The sequence below is a fragment of the Melanotaenia boesemani genome, chromosome 2 (assembly GCF_017639745.1).
Source record: "Melanotaenia boesemani isolate fMelBoe1 chromosome 2, fMelBoe1.pri, whole genome shotgun sequence".
Lineage (NCBI taxonomy): Eukaryota > Metazoa > Chordata > Actinopteri > Atheriniformes > Melanotaeniidae > Melanotaenia > Melanotaenia boesemani.
The window spans coordinates 5622340-5649040 of NC_055683.1; the positions used below are offsets into that span (position 1 = coordinate 5622340).

The window sequence follows — 26701 nt, forward strand, 5'->3', positions numbered from 1 at the left end:
TCTACTCTTTGTCACCTGTACACCTCGCATGTCGTTGCTTCCTCCTTTTCCCGGAGCCTATTTTTCGCTCTCTTCCCTGTCCTCCTCCAACCATGTCATAGGATTAAAGCTGCATCTGTGTCTCCCTCTTTAGCTTTCTTTTCTTTTCATTTTGCAGCTTTGCTCTCATTTTGTCATCAATTATTTTGCTTGCCAATTTTTCTGCTGCTTTCTTTCTCAATTTCTCTTTCTTCTTCTTCTTTTTTTTTAAATCTTTTTCTCCAGAGGTGAGGGGAGCTGGTGATAGGGGGGTAGTATTATCAGTATGCAGAGTCATGGCGCTGTGGCTCAGCCGTCATTGATTGAACCAGGAGCTAAATATAGACACAGTGGAGGCTCAGCATCTTTACCAGGCTGGAAGGAGAAATGGATGAGTGGATGGAAGGATAGACACATAGCAGACACACACACACACACACACATGCTGTGAGCTGGTGACATGAAAAGCAGGATAAATACTGGCTTCTGATCAGAGCCACACAGTTTGTCTTGTACAGTACTGCAAGGTATTAGATGAAAAGAAAACACATTCATTTTTAGTAAAAGGATGCATAACATGATCTCACACTTTTACACATTCATAGCTGAGAGTTACTGAGAAAAAGATTTATGGGACACCCACTATCACACACATCCCCACACACAAGACAAATCAACAAGGACTTTTTCTTTTCTGGACACTCTGCTGTAGGCAAAAACAACATGACAAACTATTACTATTGAATAAGTAACATAAAACCAAAGCTGTGATTCTCCCCACAGGCTAAACAGTGAGAAAGAACTGCCACAAACATATAGTTACACAAACAGAGAGAAGCAGGCATGCAGCCAGATGGAGAAACAGGCAGACAGAAATCTGGAAGCTTGGCTATAACATAGACAGACAGGTAGAGCTGGAGGCAGATGTGGTACACAAACAAACATCCATCTATAGAGGATTTCATGCAGATTAAATTCATCTAAAGAACGTATTTCTGGACCAGCATCAAATTGCCTGCCGTGCCACAGGATGTTTTTATGTCTCAAAAGAATATTTTGGTTGATAAATTGCAGATTAGTGTTGTCTTATTGTCTGCACAAGTGTTCCAAGAAAAGCTTGTATATCTAGGCATCTTAGATCAGAACGTAGAATACTCAGTGACTACGTGCTACCACCCACCAATCCCTCTGCAACCTGGATTTAAGAGGAAAACAAGATGGACGTGCTCTGAAAGTGATGTTAATAAGTGTCTTAAAGTGTAATTCCAATAGAGGATGCAGCGCTATTAAAAGGAAATTCGCTGACTCAGCAATATTTCTTTTTTTTCTTCAAATCCGCCCTCTCTACCCCTTGTCCATCCATCCATCCATCCATCCATCCATCCATCCATCCATCCATCCATCCATCCAGTAATACATCCTTCCATTCTACCTCCCTCATCCATTCATTTATTCCTCCCACCATCATTCAAGAATCCATCCTTTCTGAATTCATTCTTTCATCCACCTTCCTCCTCTTTACCCATCTATCATTTTCTCCTTGATTAATTTCCTCATCTTTATACTCCCTTATTCATTCATTTACTCTTTCATCCTTCCTCCCTTTCCTCATCCATCCATCCATTCTTCCCTCATTTTATCCATTACTCCATCCTTACCTCCTACATTCATTCACCATTTCACCCTTCCTCCCTTCTCTTATCCATTCATCTTTACATCCTAACTCCCCTCCCTCATTCATTCATCCTTTCATCCATCCTCCCTCACCTGTCCTCATCATTCATTCATTCATTCATTCATTCATTCATTCATTCAATCAACCCTTTCTCATCCATTTATTTATCTATCCTCATCCTCCTACATTCATTTATTCTTTCATCCTCCCAAATGCTCTCATCCACCTTTTGTCCATTGTTCCATCTCTCCCTCATCCATCCATCCTCACTTTCCACTCCCCTTCCCACTCACCAATTTAATCCATCCTCATACTCCCTCATTCATTCATTTATCCTTTCATCCTTCATCCCCTTTCTCATCCATCCATCCATCCTTCCTTCCTTCCAAATTTTATTTATCCATTTTTCTCATCACTCCATTTTTCATCTTCATCCTCCCACATCCATCCTTCCTTCCTTCCAAATTTTATTTATCCATTTTTCTCATCACTCCATTTTTCATCTTCATCCTCCCACATTCATTCATCCTTCCATCACTACACACCCTTCCATTCTTTCATACTTTATCAATTCTTTGACTCCCTCATTCATTCACACCTCCACCATAACTCTCTCCACCCTCACCCATCCACCCTCCCCCTCCCTCTCTCACTCAGCCTTCCATTCTCCCTCCCTTTCATTCAGTTATATATTCATCAGTCCTCCTCTCTCCCTTATTCATCTTTCCATCATGCTGGTCATCTCTCATTCTTCACCCAATCTAAACGATCCTTCTCCCTTTTCATGTCATTCATTTGTCTTAGAATCATAAAATATTCCAGAAGAGCCGATTAGAGAACGTTCAAATCTATCCATAACCTCATTTATACTCTCATCAGTACCGTTTATCAAACCAGTGGAACTCAATTTGTTGATGTGTGGTCCCCGCAACTCGCATACAAATCTAGCCTTTTATCTCATTTCTACCTTCGTGTCTGTTTGGTCCATACTTCCATAAATCACACACCGTACCACGGTGTTCACCATGTTCTGGGAAATGTGAGCTAAGGTAATTTCCCTTAACAAAATTCCTGCAACCACAGTGATGACGACAACACACTCCACAGGGACTAACACAAACACCTGTGAGATCTGTTTATGCCGTTAACATTAGCCAAATTAATATTTTAGCTTGCTAATAGGCTCACTAATAAATTAAATTTTGCTAATACATTGTCAGCAATAGCATCTTTTCCCAAAGCTATTACAGACTTTTTAGACAGTTGTAGTTTTGGGGTGATATAGCTTCGTACCTACCTTTCATTCTCAAGGCTGAGTATTTCATACAGACTACCTCACCAACTATTGGATAATTGAAAAGCAGCCATGGACTTCATGTCCCACAGTGTGAGATTTGAGGGAAGGTATGTCTTTTAGAATGGATAAACCATTCAGTGCTGTAACCTTGAGTGTGACTAATTTTAACTTTTTCTCTCACACTTTTCTATAGTATGACCATTGAACAAAAGTGGCAAAATGACAGAAGAAGAAAAGATTGTGTGTATCATTGGTTTTATGAAAAATGTTGCTAAAAGATGCACACATTACTCTGCATGAACTCTACACTACACAGCACAACACAATTACGTTACCAGCATCAATGGACTTGATCAGGTTGACTGTAAAATCAGCCTGTTTGCTTTTTATCCAGCTTTCTGGCACATGTAGACACTGCATAGACTATGTAGTGCTGTGGCATTTGTGTCCACATATCTATAATCTGTTTTAAACCAATTTGGACTTCAACTTTGTTAAAGAAAAAAAAAGATAAAAAAAAAAAAAAAAAGAAACTGAAGATTCTCTGGAAAACTGAAAGCCCTTTTTTTTATCAGCCTCTGAAGGAACTAAATGTGAACTAAAAACCATTTCCATGTCTTGGAAAAAGTGGATGCTACACAAATATGCATCAGGTTTAAAAGTTATTAGCATGCATGCCTTACATCAGGTCTGGCTGGGATAATGTAGTACCACCTGAGGGTCTGAAGCACACGGCCATTCATCCTTGTCGCTTGCACACAGAGATTTCTGCAGATCTTTTAAATTGTCTTCCTACACAGTCTTTCACAGAGTGGTGAACCCCCTCCCCATAGTTACTTCTAAAAGACTCAGCATCTCTTGAACAGTCTTTTAAACCAACATGTGTTACTGAGCTGTTGCTAGTTTAGCACTAAACAGCTCCTCTAGGCTTTTGTTGCCCGACCCTAAAATTTGCCAAACATTTTTTACTGGAACACATTTAAAAGAATTAATATCTTTCAGTTTTTACTTATATTTAACAAAGTAACTAAACTTGTTTTAATAAAGGGGTTACAACAGGATTGTTCCTGATGTTAGATTTGTAAGCACTAAGTTGGCCTATATTGGGTGTGATGTAAGCATTTGCTTTTAGTCAAGGAGACACCATAGAAATATGAAATCCATAATTAAAAGCCCTTGTCAAACAGAGGCAAACATGCATATAAACAACTTTCTTTGCATTGACAATAATTCTGATCATTTATCAACTAATAAGCAATGTTTCTCCTCGTATGTTTCTCCTTGTAGTTTGCAGGTTGGCCAGCAAAATCACAAAACAAAGACCCCCAGCTATAATTTTTAAAGAATCAACATGTAACCTTAGGAGTGAGTTATGGTCTGTCCCTGGTCTGTGTTGACCCTGTGATGGACTAGCAGCTGGGAAAAGCCTCAGTCCTCCCGCAATCCTACACCAGAATAAGTGTAGACAATGGATGGTTGGATGGATGGTTGGAACATGTAACTGTTTGCAATTCATAAAATTTAGAAATTTATTTATCTGAATGATATATACAGCATCATGGGATTCAAACCATCAACTTCTCATCATGCAGTGCTGCTGCAGCTCCAGGATCTGTGCTGCTGCACTGACAGCGTACCTAACAAGACATCTACACCATTTTGTTAATTCCCCTCAGGCTTGGCTCCTCTGTGGTAACAGTGGGGGTGTGCAATATGACGGAGCCACTGCCAATAATAAAACATTCATATTGAACTAAACTGATAAAACTGTCAATCACAAGGAGGCTTTTGTGCCAATGCTGCATTTGTGTGTTTGGAGACATACATTTCACACATCATACCAAACAAAGCCAAATAAGCAAAGTGAAAAAACCACAAAGGTGAATCTCACAGTTAATAAGACCCGATTTATAACATTAAATAAGCTATAAAGCCAGGAAGCTTAAAGCCTCTTATCTCTTTGTCATTCTATAGCTCTGCAACACTTGCTATTATGTTGATTTTTAAATGCACTTTTGTTTTTTGTTAAGAAAAGACAGTGGATTGCAACACACACGCACACAGGTCTGCATTGGGCATTAAAAAGTTGTTTAACATGCATTTGGTTGAATTCATCCCAGACTCCAGCAGTGATTTCCTAAAGATTGCAAAACACGAACAGCCTGAGGCAACTCACAACCCCCCCCCCCCTTTCATGTCGGCCCCCCCTCCCCCTCTTCCCTCCCACCTCCGTCCCTCCACCCATCCGCGCTTCCTCTCTCCTCTGCCTCTGGATGGTGCGTTAGGAGCGCATCCAGCAGGACGGCACCGGGGCTTCCCTTCTGTCTGATGGAGACGGGACTGACGAGGGACCAAGTCCAGGCAGCGGAGGACACCGCGATCATCCTGCGGGAAGGACTTGTGTCCTTCTGTTGCTGAAAAAGCCAGAAGCGCGGACGCGAGAGGGGCAGACACGGGAGGTAAAAGGGCCATTAATAACCTGTTGTTATTGTGTTTTTGTCTTCTGTTCAACGCGGAATAACACGGATTAAAGCGACATGTTACCCGAATCACGGTGGACTTTATTTGAAAGCTTTTCATTGTGATTTTGGAAAGAACGAACTTCATTCGATGTACCAATTAAAGCATCCTATTATATCTCTCGTTTTCCTTTGATTTAATTACAAATTCTAATTTACGCGCAAGAACACATCGTGAGGTTACCTGAAACTGGGAGTTTGTGCCTTTAAACCCAAAAATGTAACAGACACTGTCTGTAAAATGTATATATATCATTTCTGATATAAGTGCACAATAGAAGCTGCAGCATGATTTTGGTCTGCAATTCAATTAAGATCTCTGGCTGGAGCCTTTTCATTTGAACCAGAAAGGATGAGAGCGCCGCCTCAAGTCTGGACATGGAAACTCTCCGAACCCGCCAGTGATTCGGCATGATTATTGGATTTAAAACATCAACACCACCTCTACTCTCACCGTGGCGTGCCCTTGAATCACCTCTTTCTCTGCAGCCAGCGGGGCTGAGATGTTACAGAGAAAACCACTTTGTTACATAATATGAGTCTGCCAACAGCTGGGGTTTAAAATAGGACTTAGTTTCATTTTATAGGTCAGAAGTCAAATCACACCTGCAGGGTGAAGCAGAGATGAAGCCACAGAGACTGATGCGCGCGCTCGCTCGCTGACAGAGCTGCGCGTACTCTGTTTGCATCCACACAGGTGCGCACAGGAGTCGTGCTATTGTGCTTTTTGTGCGCGTGTTTGCACAGAAAACAATGTCTGTACCTATTTCTATTGATCTGGCTTGCGATAGCTGAAAATTAATTAAGATCTGTTCGTTATTTATTAATAAACATTATTTTAAAATGTGACGTACTCTGTCTTTTAATCTATTTCAATGTAAAGTCTGTATTTTGAATGTTTTAGATTATATTCTTTTAAAAAAGGAAAATCTAAGGGATTAGTGTTCTCTGGAGGTTTTAGTATTAAATCTGTTCAGCAGAGATGGAAACTAGGGCTCAGCTGGGACATTAGAAAACTTGCTCTAACTACTGTCTAACAGACCTAATTATTAATGTCCAACTATTATTAATAGTAGCCTTACTGGATAGCAATAAATGAATAAATACATAAGTATTTTTTTTTTTTGGAGCTTTAGTTCAAATTACCCTTAAAAGTGCCTTATAGAAAAGACACTGGCCGTGTTTGTTCTTGGTCAATGAAAAAGTTCAGACATCCAAGTTTTCCTGTGCCAGAAACAATGTCGTCAGGGTGCTTGTTTAGTCTCACTAGCAGTCCAAAACCCCAAAATACTCAACATACTGTGAAATGTTGTCATAGAAAAGCAGCAAATTCTCACAGCTTAGAAGCTGGAACCAATTAAGATTGAATATTTTTGCTTGATAAATTACTTTAACTAAGTGACTAATTGATTTTCTCTTCTGCTTTCTCCTCTGGTTTGCCTTGTGCTGCCTCTGTTCACTGAGCTGCATCTTCTCTCACCTTGTCAGCCTTTCTGTTATGCATTCTTTGTCACTGTGTCTCTCTTATTGAATATGCTTCTCACACAGCATCATAGAGGCAAATGCACGCAGGAATATATGTTTCTTTTAGGGAGTCTAACCTTGACTGGAGTTATTTTCAGCAAGACTGTGAGATATTATTTGTCCCCTTTATTTATTACTTGTTATTACATTATTACATTTTAATTCTGTTTCCTGTTTTTTTTTTCCTCCTGCAGATCCTCCGTCATCTGAAGGTTTCCTATAAGTCCCTTCCAAGGCGTGTCACCAGGATTGTGTTTAACATGCACGCTCCCAAGAGTGTGTAGCTCATCTGTTCAAGAAGAGTGTCGAGTGTGTTTGTCTGCATACATTCTTCAAGTGCAAAGATGGGCTCAGTTGGCGCAGAGCGCCGCAGGCCCACGCCAGCTCAGACCCCTGAGGAAAGGGATGTGTGGAGGGATGGAGGAAGAGCCGGATGGAGGGATGTGGGGAAGGAGGGCTGGAGAGAGGGAAGAGAGAGCGGAGTGGTGCAGAGCTACAGCTTCGATTCGTACCAGTTGGAAGAGGAGGAGATCAGTAAAGATGCCCCAGAGCGAGGAGTACTAGCTCTGTCCGAGCCCGGTGAGGAGTTTCTGTTCTGACTTTGTGTGTGTGTGTGTGTGTGTGTGTGTGTGTGTGTGTGTGTGTGTGTGTGTGTGTTTTCTCTGGACTGTTTGTGAAAAGACAGACAAGGAAAGAAGTTGTTTTAATGTTGTGGTTGATAAGTGCACATGCAGGAAGTTGAGGTGGAGAGAAACATATGGAAAAACCACATGTGAGAAATGAAATAAACTAACATCCATATTCAGTGCTGGAGGCCTCCCATGGATGTTGGACTAGATGGTGCAATTAATTTCAACATTTCCAGGGTATTACATTAAGCTTGCCCTTTTCCACTAATAAAAAATGAAAATTTATGCGAAGAAGATATAGTATTACTGCTGTTTTTCTGTAGGCTATAGTGAGGAGAAAAAGGAAAAAAATCCCTTTCACCCTGATGGCACTATTCATCTCTGACATTTTGTATTAAAAATAAGTCAGAGTAAATCGAATGAGTGTCAAGACTCACAAGTGTTTACAAATGTCGGTGGAGGTGGCAGAGGCAGAGAATGAAAGCAGCTCTAGGGAAAAGAGAAAAAGGGAAGTGCATGTAAAACACAGGAGGCGGTTCTGTTAACAGATAATTGCTGTGTTGCCTGGTTACACAGGTTGCACCAAAGCCTCGTTAATTAGATCATGAGTGACCGAGGACACCCAGCGAGTGCCGTATAGGCTTTCCCTGCTTACAGTCTCTCATCTGTTTCTTATCATTTGCTGCTGTCTCTGTGCAATGATACGCAAATTGTTCAAACCTAATTTTTGGGTACTGCATGTCTAGCAGGATCATCGTTAACTTTGGTTAGAATCAGTGTGTGAAATACAGGAATTCCTGGGTGTCTGGAAAACCTCAAATAACAACTTTGAGCCTCCTCTTATGTAAAACAACAAACTCTGTTTATATATATATATATATATATATATATATATATATATATATATATATATATATATGATCACTTTAACCAGGCCATAAGCTAACCCAGTCTTCTTTTTTTTTTGCACTATAACTATAGATACATATTGCAATGACCGTGTTTTATTTACTTAGTGAGAGTACATGTTTTGTTTGTTGGTTTACATTCTTGTATTTAATCTCACCAAGGTTTGAAAGAACCATAATTTCAATTCTCTTTGTCCTGTACATGCTGCAGAATTTACAATAATACTGACATCGACTGAATGACTATATATATATATATATATATATATATATATATATATATATATATATATATATTACACAATTAAAATAAAAATATTGAAATCAAAGCATAAATGATATTCATTTTGAAAAAGAGCTGATTGGTATTACAAAAGTTCTTTTTTCTAGCAGAAGACAAAAAAGGCTTTAAACATGAGTTATATTGCAGAATAAACACACAGAAAGTCCAATGATAAACCAATCAAAGTGCAGCTTTTCTTGTAACCTACTGGCTGAATTGTAGCTCTGTTTTTAAGGGTACAAGAGGGTTACCCACCAAACACTCAAACCCTACTGGTCCGTCCTATGCCTGCCCATATTTCACACACTGATTAGCCACATATATCATGTTGACTCTATTAAACAAAAACATCTAACATTTGTTGTCACCTTCTGTCATTAATTCAGAACACAAGGATTTACTGTATATTTCATGATATCAGTCAAAGACAATATATGTAAAAGCTGAAAAAAGATAAATGTTAGTTGATTTGCAAACACACTAATAATTGATGCGTTTGCAAAACAATTAACAAAGCTAGTGTCTTTATGTTTATGTGAAATCAGTCAATTTGCTCATTTCTTTACCTTTTTTTAGACAGCTTTGCATTTACATCCATCTTCCCTGTCTCTCTTTGTCACTCTGTGTGATGTAACCTTGATTTTGGTTTGTTGTATATGAATCCTAAAAATAGGGATATTTTCACTGAATCAGTGGAAGCCCTGAGTTTGTTTTTCCACCAAATTGACGGTCCTGTTTGGGGACAATAGTAATGGCCACACCTTTTAATGAAGCAGGAAAGAAATGATCCTACTGTCTCATCTAAAATCTTGAACCATTTGCTGACATTTTCAAAACATTTATAAAAATGTTTCTTGGCCTGGCAGTAACATAAAACATGGCCTTAACATATATGTTAAGATACAATGCGATGTGATATGACACAATACGATAAGATGCAGTGCAATATGATACGATATGATGTGACGCGATACAATATAAAGTGATGCAATGCGATGTGATGCGATGTGATATGATATGATACGATGTGCTCTTGTGGAAATTTGTTTGTACTTGTTAATGCATTCGCAGTCAGAAATAAAATAAATACAGTAGGAAAAATTAGACATAGTTCACAGTATTAATGCAGTGTTGCACGGTCATTTGAAAACACCTATTGTACCCACACACAATAGTAAAATGGTGGGAAAATACTGCATGATACCAACAGCCTCATTGCATTGATTTGTTTGTCCAAAAAGGGTTCAAAACCAGAACATTAATTATTTGTTAAAACACAAACCCCTCAAAGAATATTAAAGTCTTTTAGTGCTGTATGTTGGGTATGAATTGTCATAACATGGAGGAAAACATTAAAATAAAAAAAATGAAAAAGAAAAACCCATTGTGAATTGCTTCAGGGCTAAGTGTCAAAGGATCAATCACTGTTACCATAGTAATAAAGTCATTCCATGAGACAGCGAGAAGTACTTTGCTATTTAGTCTGCTGTAAAATCTATATGCTCCAAAATCATTTGGGGCCGTTTACAAAGAGCTTACAGGATTAGAAAAGGATTATGAATTGTTACATAAAGAACCTGTACATCAGACTTTATCCATAAAAGTGAATCAACCACAAAGCACTTAAGTCTTTAAGTGAAACTGCTTGAACAGGTAGTCCATGATCAGCAATTCCTCTGAAGAATCTTTCACCAGGGCCAGAGGAGCACAGTCTGGTACAGTATGGCTGCTCCATCAGAGAAGAGGAATTGTTCCTGCTTCTGCAGCATCATTCAACCATAATTAGTTTAGCTGAAGATCCAGTGAATCAGCTTCAGTCTGAATTTACATGTTTTGAAGTCAATCATAGCCCCACTTTTCGACTATGGCTCAATTTACTTTAATTTTCTAACCCCTCATTCCCTTGTTACCTCTTCAGACTTTGAAGAACCAATCCCTGATGACCGTTACCATGGCATCTATTTTGCTATGCTATTGGCTGGTGTTGGTTTTCTGCTTCCCTACAACAGTTTCATCACTGATGTTGACTACCTGCACCACAAGTTTAGAGGTATAAATATGCATGAGTAAAGATAACATCACACACACGCACACAGAGCTGCATCCGAACAGACGTCACAGTTCTTGTTTGTTTCAGGAACATCCATAGTGTTTGACATGAGCCTGACATACATCTTGGTTGCTCTGTTGGCTGTCATTCTCAACAATGTGCTGGTGGAGAGACTCAGCATGCACACCAGGATTACGGTTGGTGAGTCAGATCTGCAACTGTGAAAACTGTGGAAACTTTTTCTTTTACTCAATTATTAATGAGCTTCTTGAAACCTCAAGGCTTATCAGAATGGAACGCAGACAGCTAAAGTAGAATGATGTCATGAAGAGAAAGGGAAAAATACACTTTGCCATGGTTGTACTTTGATTTTTATTCATTCATGTTTATTCATGTTATTCATATTCATGTTTCCAGTAATTTCTGGTCAACCAACAAGGCTGGCTTTTGTTTGGTTGCTTTTCTTAAAAAACAAAGAAAGAAAGAAATAAACTCTTGTGTGTTTCTTAGCTTTGCTTCTAAATTTTAGACATTTTAAAAGTGAACTTTCTATAGTATGATCGTTTGGTTATAGGTGTGCCAAGTCATGATGACTGTCAGTGTTTCATTCAAGTCTCAGATACTGGGGAGATTTTCATTGTAGCCTAAATTCCTTCATTTAAAAAACTGCAATTAAAGCTCCAAAGTGTCTTTGCTGCATAAATAATTCTCAAACTGTAGTTTTGGAGATTAACATAAAATAGTAAAAGGCTCTTCAGTCAGCCCACTTTCAAAGGAAAAACCATCTTTGAGCACAAATGTTAAAAAAAAAGAAAAATGAATGTCTCCAAGGAGAATTTTGGTGTCTCTACAAATGCTTTTACATGGTGCATGTAAGAGCAAGATTTCACCACAGTACCTTCTGTAACTTAAAATAGCTCTGCTTGCATCCTTGAGGGAATATCTTTTGAAGTGTGTTGTCTGCTAGAGAGCTTGTCTCTGGAGTTAATAAATTTCTAGCTCAGGAAAAGGATCTTACCTCAGGCAGTAGAGTTTTTTCCCATTGGTCACATCATTCATGCCTTCATTCATTCAGTCATACCATAAAACCAGATCAGTGACGTCCATTCTCCGGCCTCCTGTTGGTTCCTTTCTCTGCAGGTTACATCTTGGCTCTGGGACCGTTGCTTTTTGTCAGTGTGTTTGATGTCTGGCTGGAAAAGTTCACCACCAAGCAGGCTTATGTCATCAACCTTTTGTCAGTAGGAGTGGTGGCCTTTGGATGTACAGGTACTTCTAACAATATATTTTTGTTTAATGGACATAAATTACAACTAATGTACAAGTTTATTGCTTTATTTTTGGTTACTGAGATAGGTTTTACACACTTGAATGGCAAATGTCACCTAGTGGCCTTTATGTAGAGTTTAAAAAAGGAGCTTAAGTCAGAAAGGTATTAATTAAATAAGAATAATGTACAGACAACCTGTGGTTTCTGCCCTGCTAACTGTTTATTTCCAGAGATTAGTGGAGCAAATAGAAGATTAGACTAAATTAAAAGAATATGTAATTTATGTTGTGAAAATTGATTTGGGTAAAATGTGTTATTTGAGCGTACAAATATGAAGATGATACAAACCAGGAAAAGTACCTTAAAAAGTATTATTATTTATTATCTATCTACATTTTAAGCCTGAAAATATAAAAGTTATCCATAAACTGGGGGCCATTCTGCCTCAGTTGTGCATGTTGTACAGTGGCGAGTCTAGAAATTTTCTGGGAGGGGACTAAGTCTGGTAGACTATCCTGGTGTGAATGAATCCTAAGTATTTGTTAGAATTTGATTGTGAATTCTTGGGACAGCGCCTTAGGGGCCACTTCAGATTTAAGGAGTGGCCCATGCCCCTTCAAGCCACCTTTCTGGCTCTGCCTTTGATTGAGGAGAGTAACATGGAAAATGCTGATGAAACCCTTAACAGTAAATCGTATTTAATTGTGTATGTGAATGCCTAGCCAAGTTGAACTGCTAATAGTAGAGTTACAAAGTTTCATGATGGGCAAGTCTAGCTAAAAACGATTAACAAGGCTGTTTGAAAAAGGCTTTTTTTTTCTAAAGATAAAAACCTTTGTCGTGGAACAATCTGAGGTGATTGTGTTGATCTGCTGTTAATGTTTTAAAATTGTCTGCTGTAGAAAAGACAGAAGATATAATAGATCTGCTTTGTGCTGGAGAGGAACTTAATGTTAAAATAATGAAGATTGTGCAGTTACCTTGGTTCTTGGCTTCCCTTTGGCTCAAGTTAATATGCATCTGCAGAGCAGCTTTCTTTGTATCAGAAAGTGATGGAAAAAGCGTATCCTGTGTACTGAAAGCTAACAATAAGGCTCTTAATGAACAAGCGGTATGCAACAAGTGTGGAAAAGCATCTAAGAAATGTGCATTTTTTCAACTCATACAAAAACATTTCTCAAACATGACGCTATCTTTGCTAGCAGCTAGCTAGCAGCTTTTTTTTCCTTCTTCTGAGAATAGTACTTAGCAAACATCCAGCCACTTTTCTACAAGCTTTAGTAACAGCTCAAAGGACAGTAACCAGCACTGGTATGCTTCTCCCTCTCTTCAGTAAATAACAGAAGAGCAGCACATTCAGGTAGCCGTATGGCAGCTGACATGAAATTAAGCTGTAAGGGTTTAGTTAACAAGACTGTGTACCTCCTACCTTTCTCTATAAATCGTCATTTTAATATAAGTATAACTGCAATCACAGCACAGTCTTTGATTTAAAAGTGTGTGGTAATTTTAACAGATATAACTGCTGTTGTAAAAACTGGGAACTTAGTGCAGAGCAGCAGCTTGGAGACTGATTGAAAGTGACTGAAGGTCAAGATGTCTAAATGGGCTAAATGAGTTTGAGACATGATTTAAACCTTATTTTATTGTCAACAGAACAGAAAAACAAAAGTCTGTCATTAAGCGCAGCTTTTTTGTGGGGTGGGGGTTTGCAGTATTAAAAAATATTTTTTGTGATCACATGAAGAATGATGGAAGTAAACATGTGTAATTGGCTGAAACAAGGCAGAATGACATGAACATGCTTCTTAATACATAAGAATATTTTGCCAGGCAGGTAAATGAATAGGTAGTAGTTTGCGACTAAAATAAACCTAGTGCAGTCCCCATCTTCATCTTAATAGAGCGGACGGACTTCCTTTCCATCACTGAGTGCGAACACAAAACTTTTCAGCCTGCTGTGGAAACAGTTTAATTAGTGGAGGTTAGGAGTTCAGAGCAGCTTCACTCAAATGGTTTGTGAAGGTCCAGGAAGTGGAATCTCAAAATAAATTGCATTGTTACAGTGTGAAGGCCTGGGTTTGCATTGATAACCATTTCCATCTCTCTCCCCAGTGCAGCAGTCCAGTTTCTATGGTTACATGGGGATGCTGCCTAAGAGGTATACACAAGGGGTGATGACTGGAGAAAGTAAGACAAAATTTTTGCTTGCAAATGTACACATTACATTACATCTTAACCCTACTTCCTTTCTCATCATCTTCAACCCTAACCCAACCTTTTCTGTACACTAACCACTCAGGCACAGCTGGAGTAATCATCTCCTTGTCGCGCATCTTTACTAAGCTGCTGATCACCGACGAGAAAAAGAACACACTCATCTTCTTCCTCGTTTCCATCAGCATGGAGATGCTCTGCTTCCTGCTTCACCTTGTCGTCCGCCGATCACGATTTGTCCGCTATTACACCAGCCACGCCCAGGGCAAAGGTCCGGCCAAATGTCACGATCCACGAGACAGTGGCACTGGATACAGGGTACACCATGATGTCACTTCAGAGGAAGTAAGATTTGTAAGTTTATGGCGAGCTTCCTGACTAATTTGTGTGTAAATTTATGTTATGGGATATACACTGCCTAGCTAATAAAAAAAAGTCGCTACCTGGATTTAACTAAATAGGTATGAGTCTCCAACTGGATAATTACTGCATGGGTGATAATCTTATTCTACCCTGTAGGCATATTCCAAGATGACAATACCAGGATTCATCAGGCTCAAAATGTGAAAGAGTGGTTCAGGGAGCATGACACGTCATTTGTACACATTGTTGGCCACCACAGAGTCCAGACCTTAACCCCATTGAGAATCTGTGGCATATGCTGCTGTAGGCTTTGCATAGTGGTCGGACTCTCCCATCATCAATACAAGATATTATTGAAAAATTAATGAAACAGTGTGTAGAAATAAATCTTGTGACATTGCAGAAGCTTATCGAAACAACACTACAGCAAATGCTGCCATAATCAAACCTAAAGGCGGTTCAACAAAATTTTAAGCTTGTTACATACTCAAGAAGCAAGAACTGTGCTCTTGTTCTTGAGGCCGCAACAACAAGAAAGAGTTCATTTTGGTCCAGTCAATTCATATGCCATGAGAAGCTTTGTCTGTGACGGGCCGTGGATTATTGCAGGGGGGATTTGTTTTTATGTGCAATAAACAATTGACCCGGTTATTTTATATTTAACAAGAAACTTAATCCGTGGCAGGGTGGGGTTGTGCACGTGGCAGTGTCCATGTCTTTAAATCCCACATGTGTTGTATACATTTATTTACTTTCTTCCACCAAGGGAAATGTGGAAGCCACAACTTTCCCCTTCATTCTTTTCTGCGTTAATCATGCCCACCTCAAATGTCCAACCAATCACACAATATGTCTCGGAGTACCAAACGAAGAAAGTTGTGCTCTACTGATGTGTTGAGAACAAGCTGCAAACTGTCCCTATTTACGGACGCGAGAGTAAAATAATGTTATTTTATTCTTGCGGCCTCAAGAACAAGAAAAAAGTTCATACTTCTCGTGGAGTATGTAACAGCCTTTACTTTTCCATCATAAGGTCAAAATTTTAATTGTTCAATACCATATACTTGAGCAGCAGCACAAGTAACATTAGCCTTTTAAATCCTTTATTTGACAAAAATCTCAACAAATCTAACATTCTTCAACTTTCGGACAACTGCCATCATATTTTCTTGGTGTTTGCTTTCTTAGTGCAGAATTTATAGCTAAATCAAAGAAAACAAACTACCAAGTTCCTGAAGTAGTGAATTAACCCCAAACCATGCTATTTCCACCACTGTGCTTCACAGTTAGTGTAAGGTTCTTGATTTGAAAAGCTGCTTGTTATCAGTGACAAAAGTCAGCTTTTCAATGTTTGACTTACCTGAACAACAAGGCATGTTACCTCACAAAGAAGTCTCTTTTAATTTTATGCATGGCTTAAGTAGAAAGCCATGTCGTAGTTGGTGCATACGAAATATGACTCACCTATTTTTACCTGCTGGATATTTGGGGATTTGCATAATTAATTCAATTCAATTCAGTTCAGTTCAATTCAATTCATCTTTATTTGTGTAGCGCGACTTCACAACAAAGACAGATCACTTCGAGGCAATTCATAATAACAATAGCTTATTTAAGGAAACCCAACAGTTCTTTACTTTGATCCAATCTCCCATCCTGAGCTGGCAAGGGGCAACAATGGAAAGGAGAAACTCCCTTTTATCAGAAAGGAAAACAATATGCTCATTGCATCATGGAGTCAGCAGTCTAGCCTATGGCAGCATAACTAAGGGATGGCTACACATCCCCTAACTATAGGATGTGCTAAGCTGTTAAATCTTAAGGTCATACCATTTATTTCTTTCATCATTTGTTGCAGAAGTGAGACAATCCCAAGCTGCATGTTTGGTTTTGTTGGTCTCTTTGCATGTAGTAAATAATTCCTTACACTTAAATTATCCATTTATATCCCATAGGAAAAGTTTAGTAAATCACTGTCTTGAAGTCTTGAATTTATTGAGCAGATGTAATAATTTCCAAAGTAATACCTGACATGACAATAATATATAATGTATATAAATAAGATATTTATATACATTACAAGATAAAATTGGAGTTATTTGGAATCTCAGAAGAATCCACAATCTTACGCCTGAAGGCCGCCCAGTATTTAGATGCTGGCTTGTAATGAAACCTCACAGTTTAATACCAAAGCGCTCAAGATATCAGAGCTTTTTTTTTTTTAAATAAAGGGATTGAACCACCCAACATCATCATTACAGTCATTTGCCTGATTATTACACCTTTTTCTGTTAGCGCCCTTTCAAAGGAAATAGAGTTGTTGTACTAACTGTGTTAACAGTCAGAAACATTTTCACATTTTAACACAAAACATCGATTTTCCCCAGTACACCCGGACAAATCTACTGGCTTCAAAAATCAGCTCATAGTTTGCATCCTAAACTGCTCCTTGTATACTGTGTTTGGCTCTATTTAAGATGTAACCTCATTTTATCTGACTTAATATTTAGCAGTTGTGATTCAGAAGCTGTAATATTTACAACTTTAAAAAAAGATTCAGAGACTGGCTCTTACACTCCACATGGGTCAACAGATTCTCACATTAAAGTTTACTCAACATGTTTAATTCATGAAACCCTTCATAAATGTCACAATACGCTGTTTCTGGAAGTCGTGTTAGGATTACGAATTGTCGTGTCATGGCACTCCATATTTTTGTTGATTTAGTGTGAGCAGGGACACAAGCCGTGAGATGCAGAGTCATTTATAGGTTGTTTTTTGGCTGCCTCACAAAAACAGAAACAGCCGAAGGATAAAAAGCAGAAGAATTTGCAACAGGCTATCAGGGTTGAGATAGGGAAGACTTGGAGACGGAGCGGGGTTGGGGCCTCGTAAGAACAGAGAAAAATTGAAAGTCATGTTGATAAGTGCGAGACAAATGGTGGAGAGACGGTGCAGAGTGGCAGGCTGCCAACGGGAGGAATAGCGTTACAAAAATTACTGAGAAAACAAAACTGGAAAGGAAGACGAGGGAAAGAGAGCAGGACACCAGTCAAGACCATGACAGAAAGAAAATGAGAGAAAAATGGGGGAGGAAGAGCCAAAATCTGCTTTGTAGTCATGCTTGAAGTGGTACCTTGTAACCCAGAGACATGGAGCTAATACGCTTCCTGACATTGTGTGTGTGCACGGAGCCTTCAAAGGAAGCCAGCACACCTCAGGCTGTCGTCTTTTAATGTGTGCATGTTTCTGTACACTGTTACACACACGACAAGTGTGTGATGGACGTTTCCTGCTGTTTACTGTAGTGTGACTGTGTTTGTTTTCTATGTCCAAGGGCTGATTGTGGCAGTTATTTGTTCTGGTTGCCAAGGGAAACGAAAGGCAATGCTCTATATTATTGGATAATCAGGGATAGTGGTGCCTTCTGGCCTGCAAGACCTTCTAATCAACTAATGGATCTGGATGGACATGCACACACTTATGTGCCTGTATGTGTGTGTGTGTGTGTGTATGTGTGTAAATAGTGTGTATTTGAAAAAAAAACTTGTGTAAAAGGATGTGCCTCTGTAAGAGAAATTTTGTGTTTTTAAGTGTGTGTCTGTTCGCGTGCATGCATATGTGGTTGCTAAGCTAATTTGTAGTCCAATCAGCAGTCTGACATCATTACGTCAACCTGCCATTGCCTCTTTAATAGCCATTGAATAAATAGCTGATGTCATGCATCCAGGAAGCCATTACAATTAAAATAAAAAAATAAATAAATAAAAAAAATCTAAAAATGAAAAGAAAAGGTTAAACCATTACAGGTAAATAGATATGTGCTTATTTTCTGTAATATGGCTACCTCTAGTGTCTACTTAAGGAAATGAGCAACAAGGAACTGATGATTTCACTTTTAAATTCTTATAGTTTAACTCAGATAAAAATCAAGTTATAACCTTAATGACATGCTCATGAAATATTTGTGTGTGTTACAAAGCATATCATAAGATAAATAAGCCTTTAATTCAATGGAGTAGGATTTCTGCCTCAAATCTGCAGAGTAATGCCTAAAGTCACAAGCTAAATACACACTATTCATAAAAAACTGGAAAGTCCCTCACCACAGAGACAGTGTGGATGCATTTTACTGACCAAATGGGACCACATTCCCAGCGAATCAGCTCAGTGACATCCTGGACATTAGGTTCTGTGTTTTCCAAAATGCTGTCCAAAGAGCCCAAAAATGGCATTTCGATATAAACGATATGCACAAATACATAAAAATAAATTGGTATTTTGTGTGCTTAAAGGAATTAAAGAAGTGATGTTAGACATAATTTGAAATAAGAGGCTAGTTCAGCTCACGAGAGAAGTTAGCAGAGGCTAAGTGAAAACAACAGAAACGGTGGGTGGACAAACTATTTGGTTTGTTTTGTTCTTTTGCGAAGATGGCAGACCAGATATGTTCTGTTTATGACTGTGAATGAACTAAATTGTCTTATCTGTTGTATTTGAACAGAAATTGGTTTAGTTTATCTGGAAAAATATCCTAAAGAAGACTTAAGTTTAGTTTTATATTTCAGACAGCTGCTTTAATAAATTTAATGCAAAAGAGCTTGATTTGCTACTAAAATAATGTCTAACGCTGTTCCAAACATTTACGTAGGAGAAAAGTATGAGTGGGCACACTGGGCAAAATTACTGGAAGCTGTTATGCTACCAGTAAGATGGGGTTCAGCAGTCATTCATCCAGACAGGCACACACTGCTCATGTTTTGTTAATAATGTATTCTTTACATTATGAACAACAAAATATCTCAGAACTTAAAACAAGGTTTAGCTAACATTAGTATCACGTTAGCTTCGTATTGTAAATTTCTAAAATAGTTTGAAGTGATAGAATGTGAATACATTAACATTTAGACACCTATGCTCACATTTGCCCCTGTATAATTAACTTCCTCGTCTTCAGAATCACTCTACAGGAGTTTCCACCGATGTGGGGGGCTAAATTAGCATGTACCAGCCCCCTATTGTGTGAAAGGAAAACATGTGGAGTCATACGCTAGCCTTGTGTTTTTGTAGTGTAACTCTTGACTTTGTAAAATGTCATGGACAAGTTTTAGGGGTATGATAATGGACGGAGTCCTGACTTTTGCATGCTTCTTTCCATCCTTCATGTTTTTTGTTTTTTTTTTTGCTTTTTTTTCTGTCTTTAGGGAAACAATGGGACAGGACCATCCTCTACAGAAGAAGGTGTTGAGGACTTTGTGGGTGCAACTTACGTCCGGTTTGATGCCCCAAAAGCCAAGATAAGAAGGAGCTGGCCTGGTGTCCGTGGTACTTTCCTTTATAATCTTGTCCACTCATTGCTCAATTACCCTCTGACTCTAAAAGAGGGATTTAAAATTCAAACTGATCCTCTGGTGATCATTGTGAAGAAGAGTGTTTCTTGCAAACTGACCTGTTCGAGTGAATCGTGAGATTTATTTAAATGTGGCCTTACGTGTGTGTGCTCTCCTCATTTAGACATGATCTTGCATCGTTACGTGGTATCTCGTGTGATCTGGGCCTACATGCTGTCCATCGCTGTGACCTACAGCATCACCCTGTGTCTGTTCCCTGGGCTGGAGTCGGAGATACGGAACCCCACCTTAGGGGAATGGCTCCCCATCCTCATCATGGCCACATTCAACATGTCAGACTTTGTTGGCAAGGTTAGCTGCAAGTTTTCACATCCAGACAAAACATAACACTGCAGAGCAGAGAAAGATAAACTGGACTTGCATGTTTTAATTAGGGGCCTTTGTAAAATCTAATTTTCATTTCAGAAAGGTTTAGTGGACTTTTTTGTTGCTGACAGCCAAGCTGACTGATTTTCATGTTAACCATCTCATTTCTTCCTTTGGCATCTGATTAGAACAAGGCCATTTTTAATGCTATTTTCAAAGCCAGTGGTTATTGTTTCAACTTGATCTAAGCTCACAGAAATAACTGAGAACACTTCAGTGGGTGGGCTGGTCCTGCAAAAAAATTCACTATAAGCTTTTAATAAGGTGGTACTTTTTATTCTTATCATTTGTAGCAATAATTAAATATAATCTTGGAATAATTTTTTTTTTTAAATTCCATTCAAGCTTGGTTTCTCTGATTTCATGTAGGATAAGATTTTTATTACTTTATATCTGTGTTTTCATGGACTTGTTTTCCATTTATTAGAAAGGCAAATTTAAGCTGTGTTTGATTCTAGTTAACTTAAAATCTTTTCAGATGGAATATTTAACATTTCTTTAAGTGACAGTGATCTTTTATATCATTTTTAAGCAATAATAATAATCTTAAGCATGTCAACATATTTACAGAAAACTGAGGATGCACACATGATATCTCCCATAAAAAGCTGGTTTAGACCATGGGAACTTTTCCCAAGTACTTTAGAAGGTTTTAGTTTATAATCCCCTGAATTTTCATGCCAGAATCACAGACTAAACAAAATACTGGAACTCCCAGCGTCTCATTTCCAGCTTTTCTTTGTCAGTCATTTCAAGTTCAGCCTTCAACAGACAGCCATGGGTTTTTTATTTAAGTTGAGGAGAAAGAGACTTAATAGGAAGAGTGTTCAAGCAGTCTAGAGAATGAGGAGGCGAGGGAGAACTTAATCAGAAAAATGAATATAACGTTTTGAAGTTTGACTTTAGACTGCAGTTAAACACAAGCCATAGGTGAGACAAGACTAAAAGTGATGGATGTTTTTTTAGCTCAAATGCAGCCATGTTCAGGCAGTCGGGACAACTTTTTTTTTTTATTATTAAAATCTAATCAAACAATGAAAATCCTAAATCTAATTTGTGCAAATTAAATCAAAACCACTTTTGGGGTAGGTTTGACATTATCTCAGTGTGATTGCGTCAATACACTGGGAAAGTATTTTAAAGTAAATAAATCCCATAGTTTGTGTTGTGTTATTCAAAGACCCTCGTTTGGAGCCGTCTATTACTGTTACTGAGGAGCTTTCTAAAAACATGAATGTGAAAAAAACACTATCACCAGAGTTATATTTGTGAAATAGAATAAATAGGGGGTCATATATCATTTGTTTAAGTTAAGTATGTTTGCAGCTGTGAGGTAAAGTCTGTTCTTCAGTCTGTTCTGGTTTTGATAGTTTTGTGCCTCCTGTTCGATGGGAGCAGCTCAATTAAACAATATTGAAGATTGTTTTTAGTTTTTTTTAAGGCAATGAGAACTGTGTAGCTCCTTCAGAGAGAGGAGAAGGCAACTAATGATCATTTGGGCAGTCTTTCTGTGTGCCCCATTACAACTGGAGTACCACACACACACACACACAGAGAGCGAGAGAGAGAGAGAGAGAGAGAGAGACAGGGTGTCGAAATGCTCTCAAACAAGCAGAGATAGAAGTTAGATTTTGTGTATCATTGTTTCTTCTGAGGACCCTTAAAAAGCAGAGTCTCTGCTGGGTTTTCTTCACCAGTTCAACTGTGTTTGTCCCCCAAGTAAGGTTCCTTCATGTGGATTCCCGGAGCTGAAAGTCAGACACCCTCTCAACACCTCCATTAATGAAAAGACACCGAGTGACATTTTTTTCCCCTAAAATCCACAATCAACGTTTTTGTTGTGTTCAGGAGCCGGTTGTTGTCAATCCACCATGACATTAAGCACTCCACCTCATCCCTATAGGCCAACTTATCTCCCCCCAAGATGATCCCCACAAGAGTCATGTTGTCTACGAATTTAACCATGGCTGCGATGTGTGGATGTGCAGTCATGTTTGTAGAGGGTAAAGAGCGGGGGGCTCAGCCATGGACATGTGGGGGCCCAACCCTCTGGGTGTGGTCTGTTAAAAAATCCTTCAATCAATCAATCAGTCTTTATTTATAAAGCACTTTTCATACAAAAATGCAGCACAAAGTGCTGTTAAAAAATCCTTGATCGAACAGCAGGTGGCATGAGGAACTCCCAGGTCCAACAGTTTTGACTCCAGTCTGCTGGGCAGGATGGTGCTGAAAGCAGAACTGTAGTCGGCGAGGAGCAGCCTCATATACTGTAGCTCCCCTGCTGCTCCAGGTGGGACAGCACAGAGTGGAGGGCTATTGTGATGGCATCCTCAGTAGACCTGTTTGTTTTATACTGGTGTGGGTCAAAGGTGAGGAAGTCTGTATGATATGACAGAAGAACTAAGAAAAGAAAGTCCATTTAACAGAGCAGTTCACTTACAAAACAAAAACCTTCTGTAAAAAATACACACTAGTTTAGAAAAACTATATTTTGTCACCATATCAAACACACATCAGTCATATAATCATTTTAACCTCCCAAACTCACATGTGATAAACCTAAAACACTTTTTGCACTTTTACTTTCCTCAAGACTTCTATAAATAAGGTATGCACATATTTATTTCTTACCATATACTCAAATGGAATTAGTCAACATGGAATCAGAACAAAATATATCCCAGTTTTCCTTGTATTGTAAGCGCAATAATCATTTATGTAGACAAAAAAGAAAGATGGAAGAACGTCCTTGTGTGCTCAGTGTAATAAAAAATATGTTTAGAATTGCTCTCTTCTGTACCTGAGTGAACATTGAGCTCTTTCCACCTTAAATCCTGCCTAAAGCAAGAAAAAATGCACGTAGCTGCCTGTAAAATGTCAGGTTACCAAAACTGCTGATGTAAGCTGCTGATTTATTGTACTGAAGATAGAAAGCAGTTTTTTTTTCTTTGTATGTGTGTGTTCTTGGTGAACTGTCTGAATGATGGACACCGCTGAATATCTGCTGAGATTTTGCTGGTGTGCTTTCAATTGAGCACATACTTGATTGCTCTCCTGATGGAGGTGGTTAAGCCACTGGTTCATTTGAAACTCAAACATCATAGTTTTGAGTTTGAAGGGCTTGAGGCATTAAGCAGGTGAAAGATTATTTAAACATAAAACTGAGAAAAGAAAATAAAGGCAGTAGAGGGAAAAAAGTGTCGTGATGAAGAGCAAAGAATAGAGTGAAAAGATACTTTTTTCTTATTGACCTATTTGACATCTACTGGTTAGTCTTTATTGCTCAGTGCTCCAAGCAACAGACTAGCAGCTTAGAGATTTGCTGCACAGTGGGGTCTAATTTTCTGAGACACAAAAATCCATATTTCATTTTTCCCTTTAATTAAGATTTGCGCTTCTTTGTGGTAAATCTGCTGCCCAGAATCTCTGAAATGCCTCCTACTGTTTCCTCAGATCCTGGCAGCGCTGCCGTATGACTGGTCTGGAGGCCGCCTGCTCTTCTTCTCCTGCCTCAGGGTGGTCTTCATCCCTCTGTTTGTCATGTGCGTGTACCCAGCCAATGCGCCCACGCTGTCCCATCCCGCCTGGCCGTGTCTCTTCTCCCTTCTTATGGGAGTCACCAACGGATATTTTGGGTCTGTGCCGATGATCCAGGCTGCTGGAAAAGTGCCACCTGAACAGAGGGAGCTGGCAGGTGAGGGTTTGTCGGGGTGTTTATTTTTAATTTTTGTCTTCCTTTAGTCTAGCTTTAACATAAAAGTGTGTGTGTGTGAGGGGGGGGGGGCATGTCAGCTTTCAAATCTATGGAAATGTGTCAACAATAAAACAAAACAGTTTATAGAGTGTTTAAGACAACTAAGCAAAAATCAGAAGCTTTTCCAGATTAGAAAACATTTATTTTTAATAACAAACCTACAGTTGAATAATTAAAGTGGGCATGTCATCTGCTAATAATAAATAATAATGAAACAAATACCTTAAAGTTTAGATAACATATGACTACCTAGTCATGAGTGCTTTAAAGTTTCTAGAACCTTGAAAATTATCTGCACTACTGCATAAATAATGCCTAAGAATGCTCAAAATAGATAAAGTGAATATAATTTTCAAAATTAGACAAAAATAATATTTATACTTGCTAATTTCTTAATTGAGTACGGTTTCATTAACCTTGATGAGTCTTCGTTTGGCAAAAGTATGTGAAGCCTGGCTTTCAGAACCTGGTGAGACCTCCTTTTGCAACAATAACTGTACATAAAAGTCCTGTACAGCAGCAAAATGGACCCACACCATGAAACTACCACCACCATGTTTCACAGACGAGTTCCTAAGTTGGAGTGCAGTGTTTTACTTTCTCCAATGTTATAGAAAAATTTGAGTTGAGTTGCAGAAGTTGGGGACAAGCTTCTGAGAAGATCTATTTTATTTGAATGAGGTGTGTTGCAGCAGAGAAGCATGTAAAGCCCACAAGACAGTGGACCCTAAGGTCTAGAGTTAAGCTACCACGTCTGAGAGGTTTACATGCTTTTGCCTTTCACAGGTATGTAATGGATCATTTTCCTGAATATGTAGATGATTTTACTAGTTTCTTTTTATCTCATTTTGGTATTCTGTGAAAATCTGATGGTTTACGGGGTATTTAAGCAGAAATGCAGAAAATTAAAGGGATTGATAAGACTAGAGCAGCTGAAGTAAAGCCGGTCTTGATTCAAATGTCACATGTCTGCCTGGTAGCATTTCTATGAGCCCAGATTAAAATATTTTGTTAGCACAAATTACCTACTGTAATATGTAAAATTTAATGGTAGGGATTCCTGGAAACATAGAGTCCTTTGTTATTTTGTGCCATTCAAATCAGGAAACTCTGTTTAGGATCTTGTTTACGGGCAGCCACTCATCCTCTTACATGGATCTCACATCTAGTTCCTGCAGTTCTACATTTTACTCACTTCTTACTCACACTCTCCTCGGAGGATTGATGCTAACCTTTGAAATTCACCCCAGATAAGCTAGTTTTCTCTCATTTCTGTCAGCTCAACAGTCATTCGCTGCTCTTGCTCTGTCTCTTTCCAGGGAATACTATGACGGTCTCCTATATGACAGGATTGATGGTTGGCTCCGCTGTGGCTTATGCAGCTTACAGCTTCACTGTTCCTGCAGGAGGAGCACGCTTCTCCACACTCAACATACATGCACCTTACAATGCTACTGGGTACTGAATGTCCACATACAGAAAACACACACATACAGAGGTATTTATACTCATGAATGTACACACATGCAGCACGACCATTACACTAAAATTACACTTAAAGCAGTGTGGACTGATGGACTTGAGTCCAGCTGCAGAGGATGAGAGGAGAGATAAAAAGCAGCATCAAGTGATGGACAATAAAAGGAAACATTTGTAGAGAACCAGTGACTTTTAAAAACAGATGCTGTGATGAACTTATAGGGAGGTGCAACCGGAGCTGATCTAAGCCCTTTAGGTATCACACAGTTAAATTACTGTCTGCATGTGAGCAAACGTTTGTCAGGTGTAAAGTCAGGTCAAGATCTGTGGCAAGGAGCGAACTCTTGCAGTAGTAAAGGAGATTTTGTCTTTTAAATCACACATGTTGCATTTCATGACATCCCAGAATAATTAGTGTGAGTCAGCTGTTGAAGGAGATGCATTCATGGAGATTTTACTGGCTTTTGGTTCATCACCAAAAAGAAACAATAATGTTCAAACATTTATTTACCACAACAGGACAGACGTTAAAGCTTTAACTTCTGCACAGTGACTGTATGAGTAGGACACCCCAACACACCCCACTGCTGACACATAACAATATTGTGATTTGATATACTTATGTGTCAAAGTTAAAGAAACTAATGAAATAATTTTTTTTCAGGAATTTGGAAAATTCTTTAATTTTATTTGTTTTTATTTTTTTCCTTATTCCGTTATTGTATCACAGTCCATCCCATTTGGTCTTTAAACAGTTACCATAAAAAGTTCTGTCTGTTATAGAGAAAAGAAAATGTACTTGTGTATACAGTTGCATGCAAAAGTTGAAGTTGGTCAACATGTCTTACTGTCAATATCAAAGCAGGTAAAAGATTATCTGATTTCCAAAAGGCATCAAGTCAAAGACGACACATTCCTGTAAAATTTCCAGTGAAGTT

General features: G+C 38.7%; 1 protein-coding gene across 2 annotated transcripts; it reads left to right on the plus strand.

Annotated features, from left to right (window-relative positions):
* The first annotated feature begins 7231 nt into the window (after nt 1-7231).
* Nucleotides 7232-26390, plus strand: slc29a4a (solute carrier family 29 member 4a). Of its 2 annotated transcripts, none has more exons than XM_042007975.1 (10): nt 7232-7612; nt 10772-10903; nt 10991-11104; nt 12044-12172; nt 14289-14363; nt 14476-14744; nt 19958-20078; nt 20268-20455; nt 23984-24224; nt 25604-26390. In XM_042007975.1, the coding sequence occupies exons 1-10, from the start codon at nt 7378-7380 to the stop codon at nt 25747-25749; spliced, it is 1650 nt and encodes a 549-aa protein (XP_041863909.1). In that variant the 5' UTR covers nt 7232-7377; the 3' UTR covers nt 25750-26390. The 2 variants fall into 2 exon arrangements, with proteins under 2 accessions (XP_041863909.1, XP_041863917.1); XM_042007983.1 differs by having other exon boundaries at nt 14476-14735.
* Nucleotides 26391-26701: the final 311 nt, after the last annotated feature.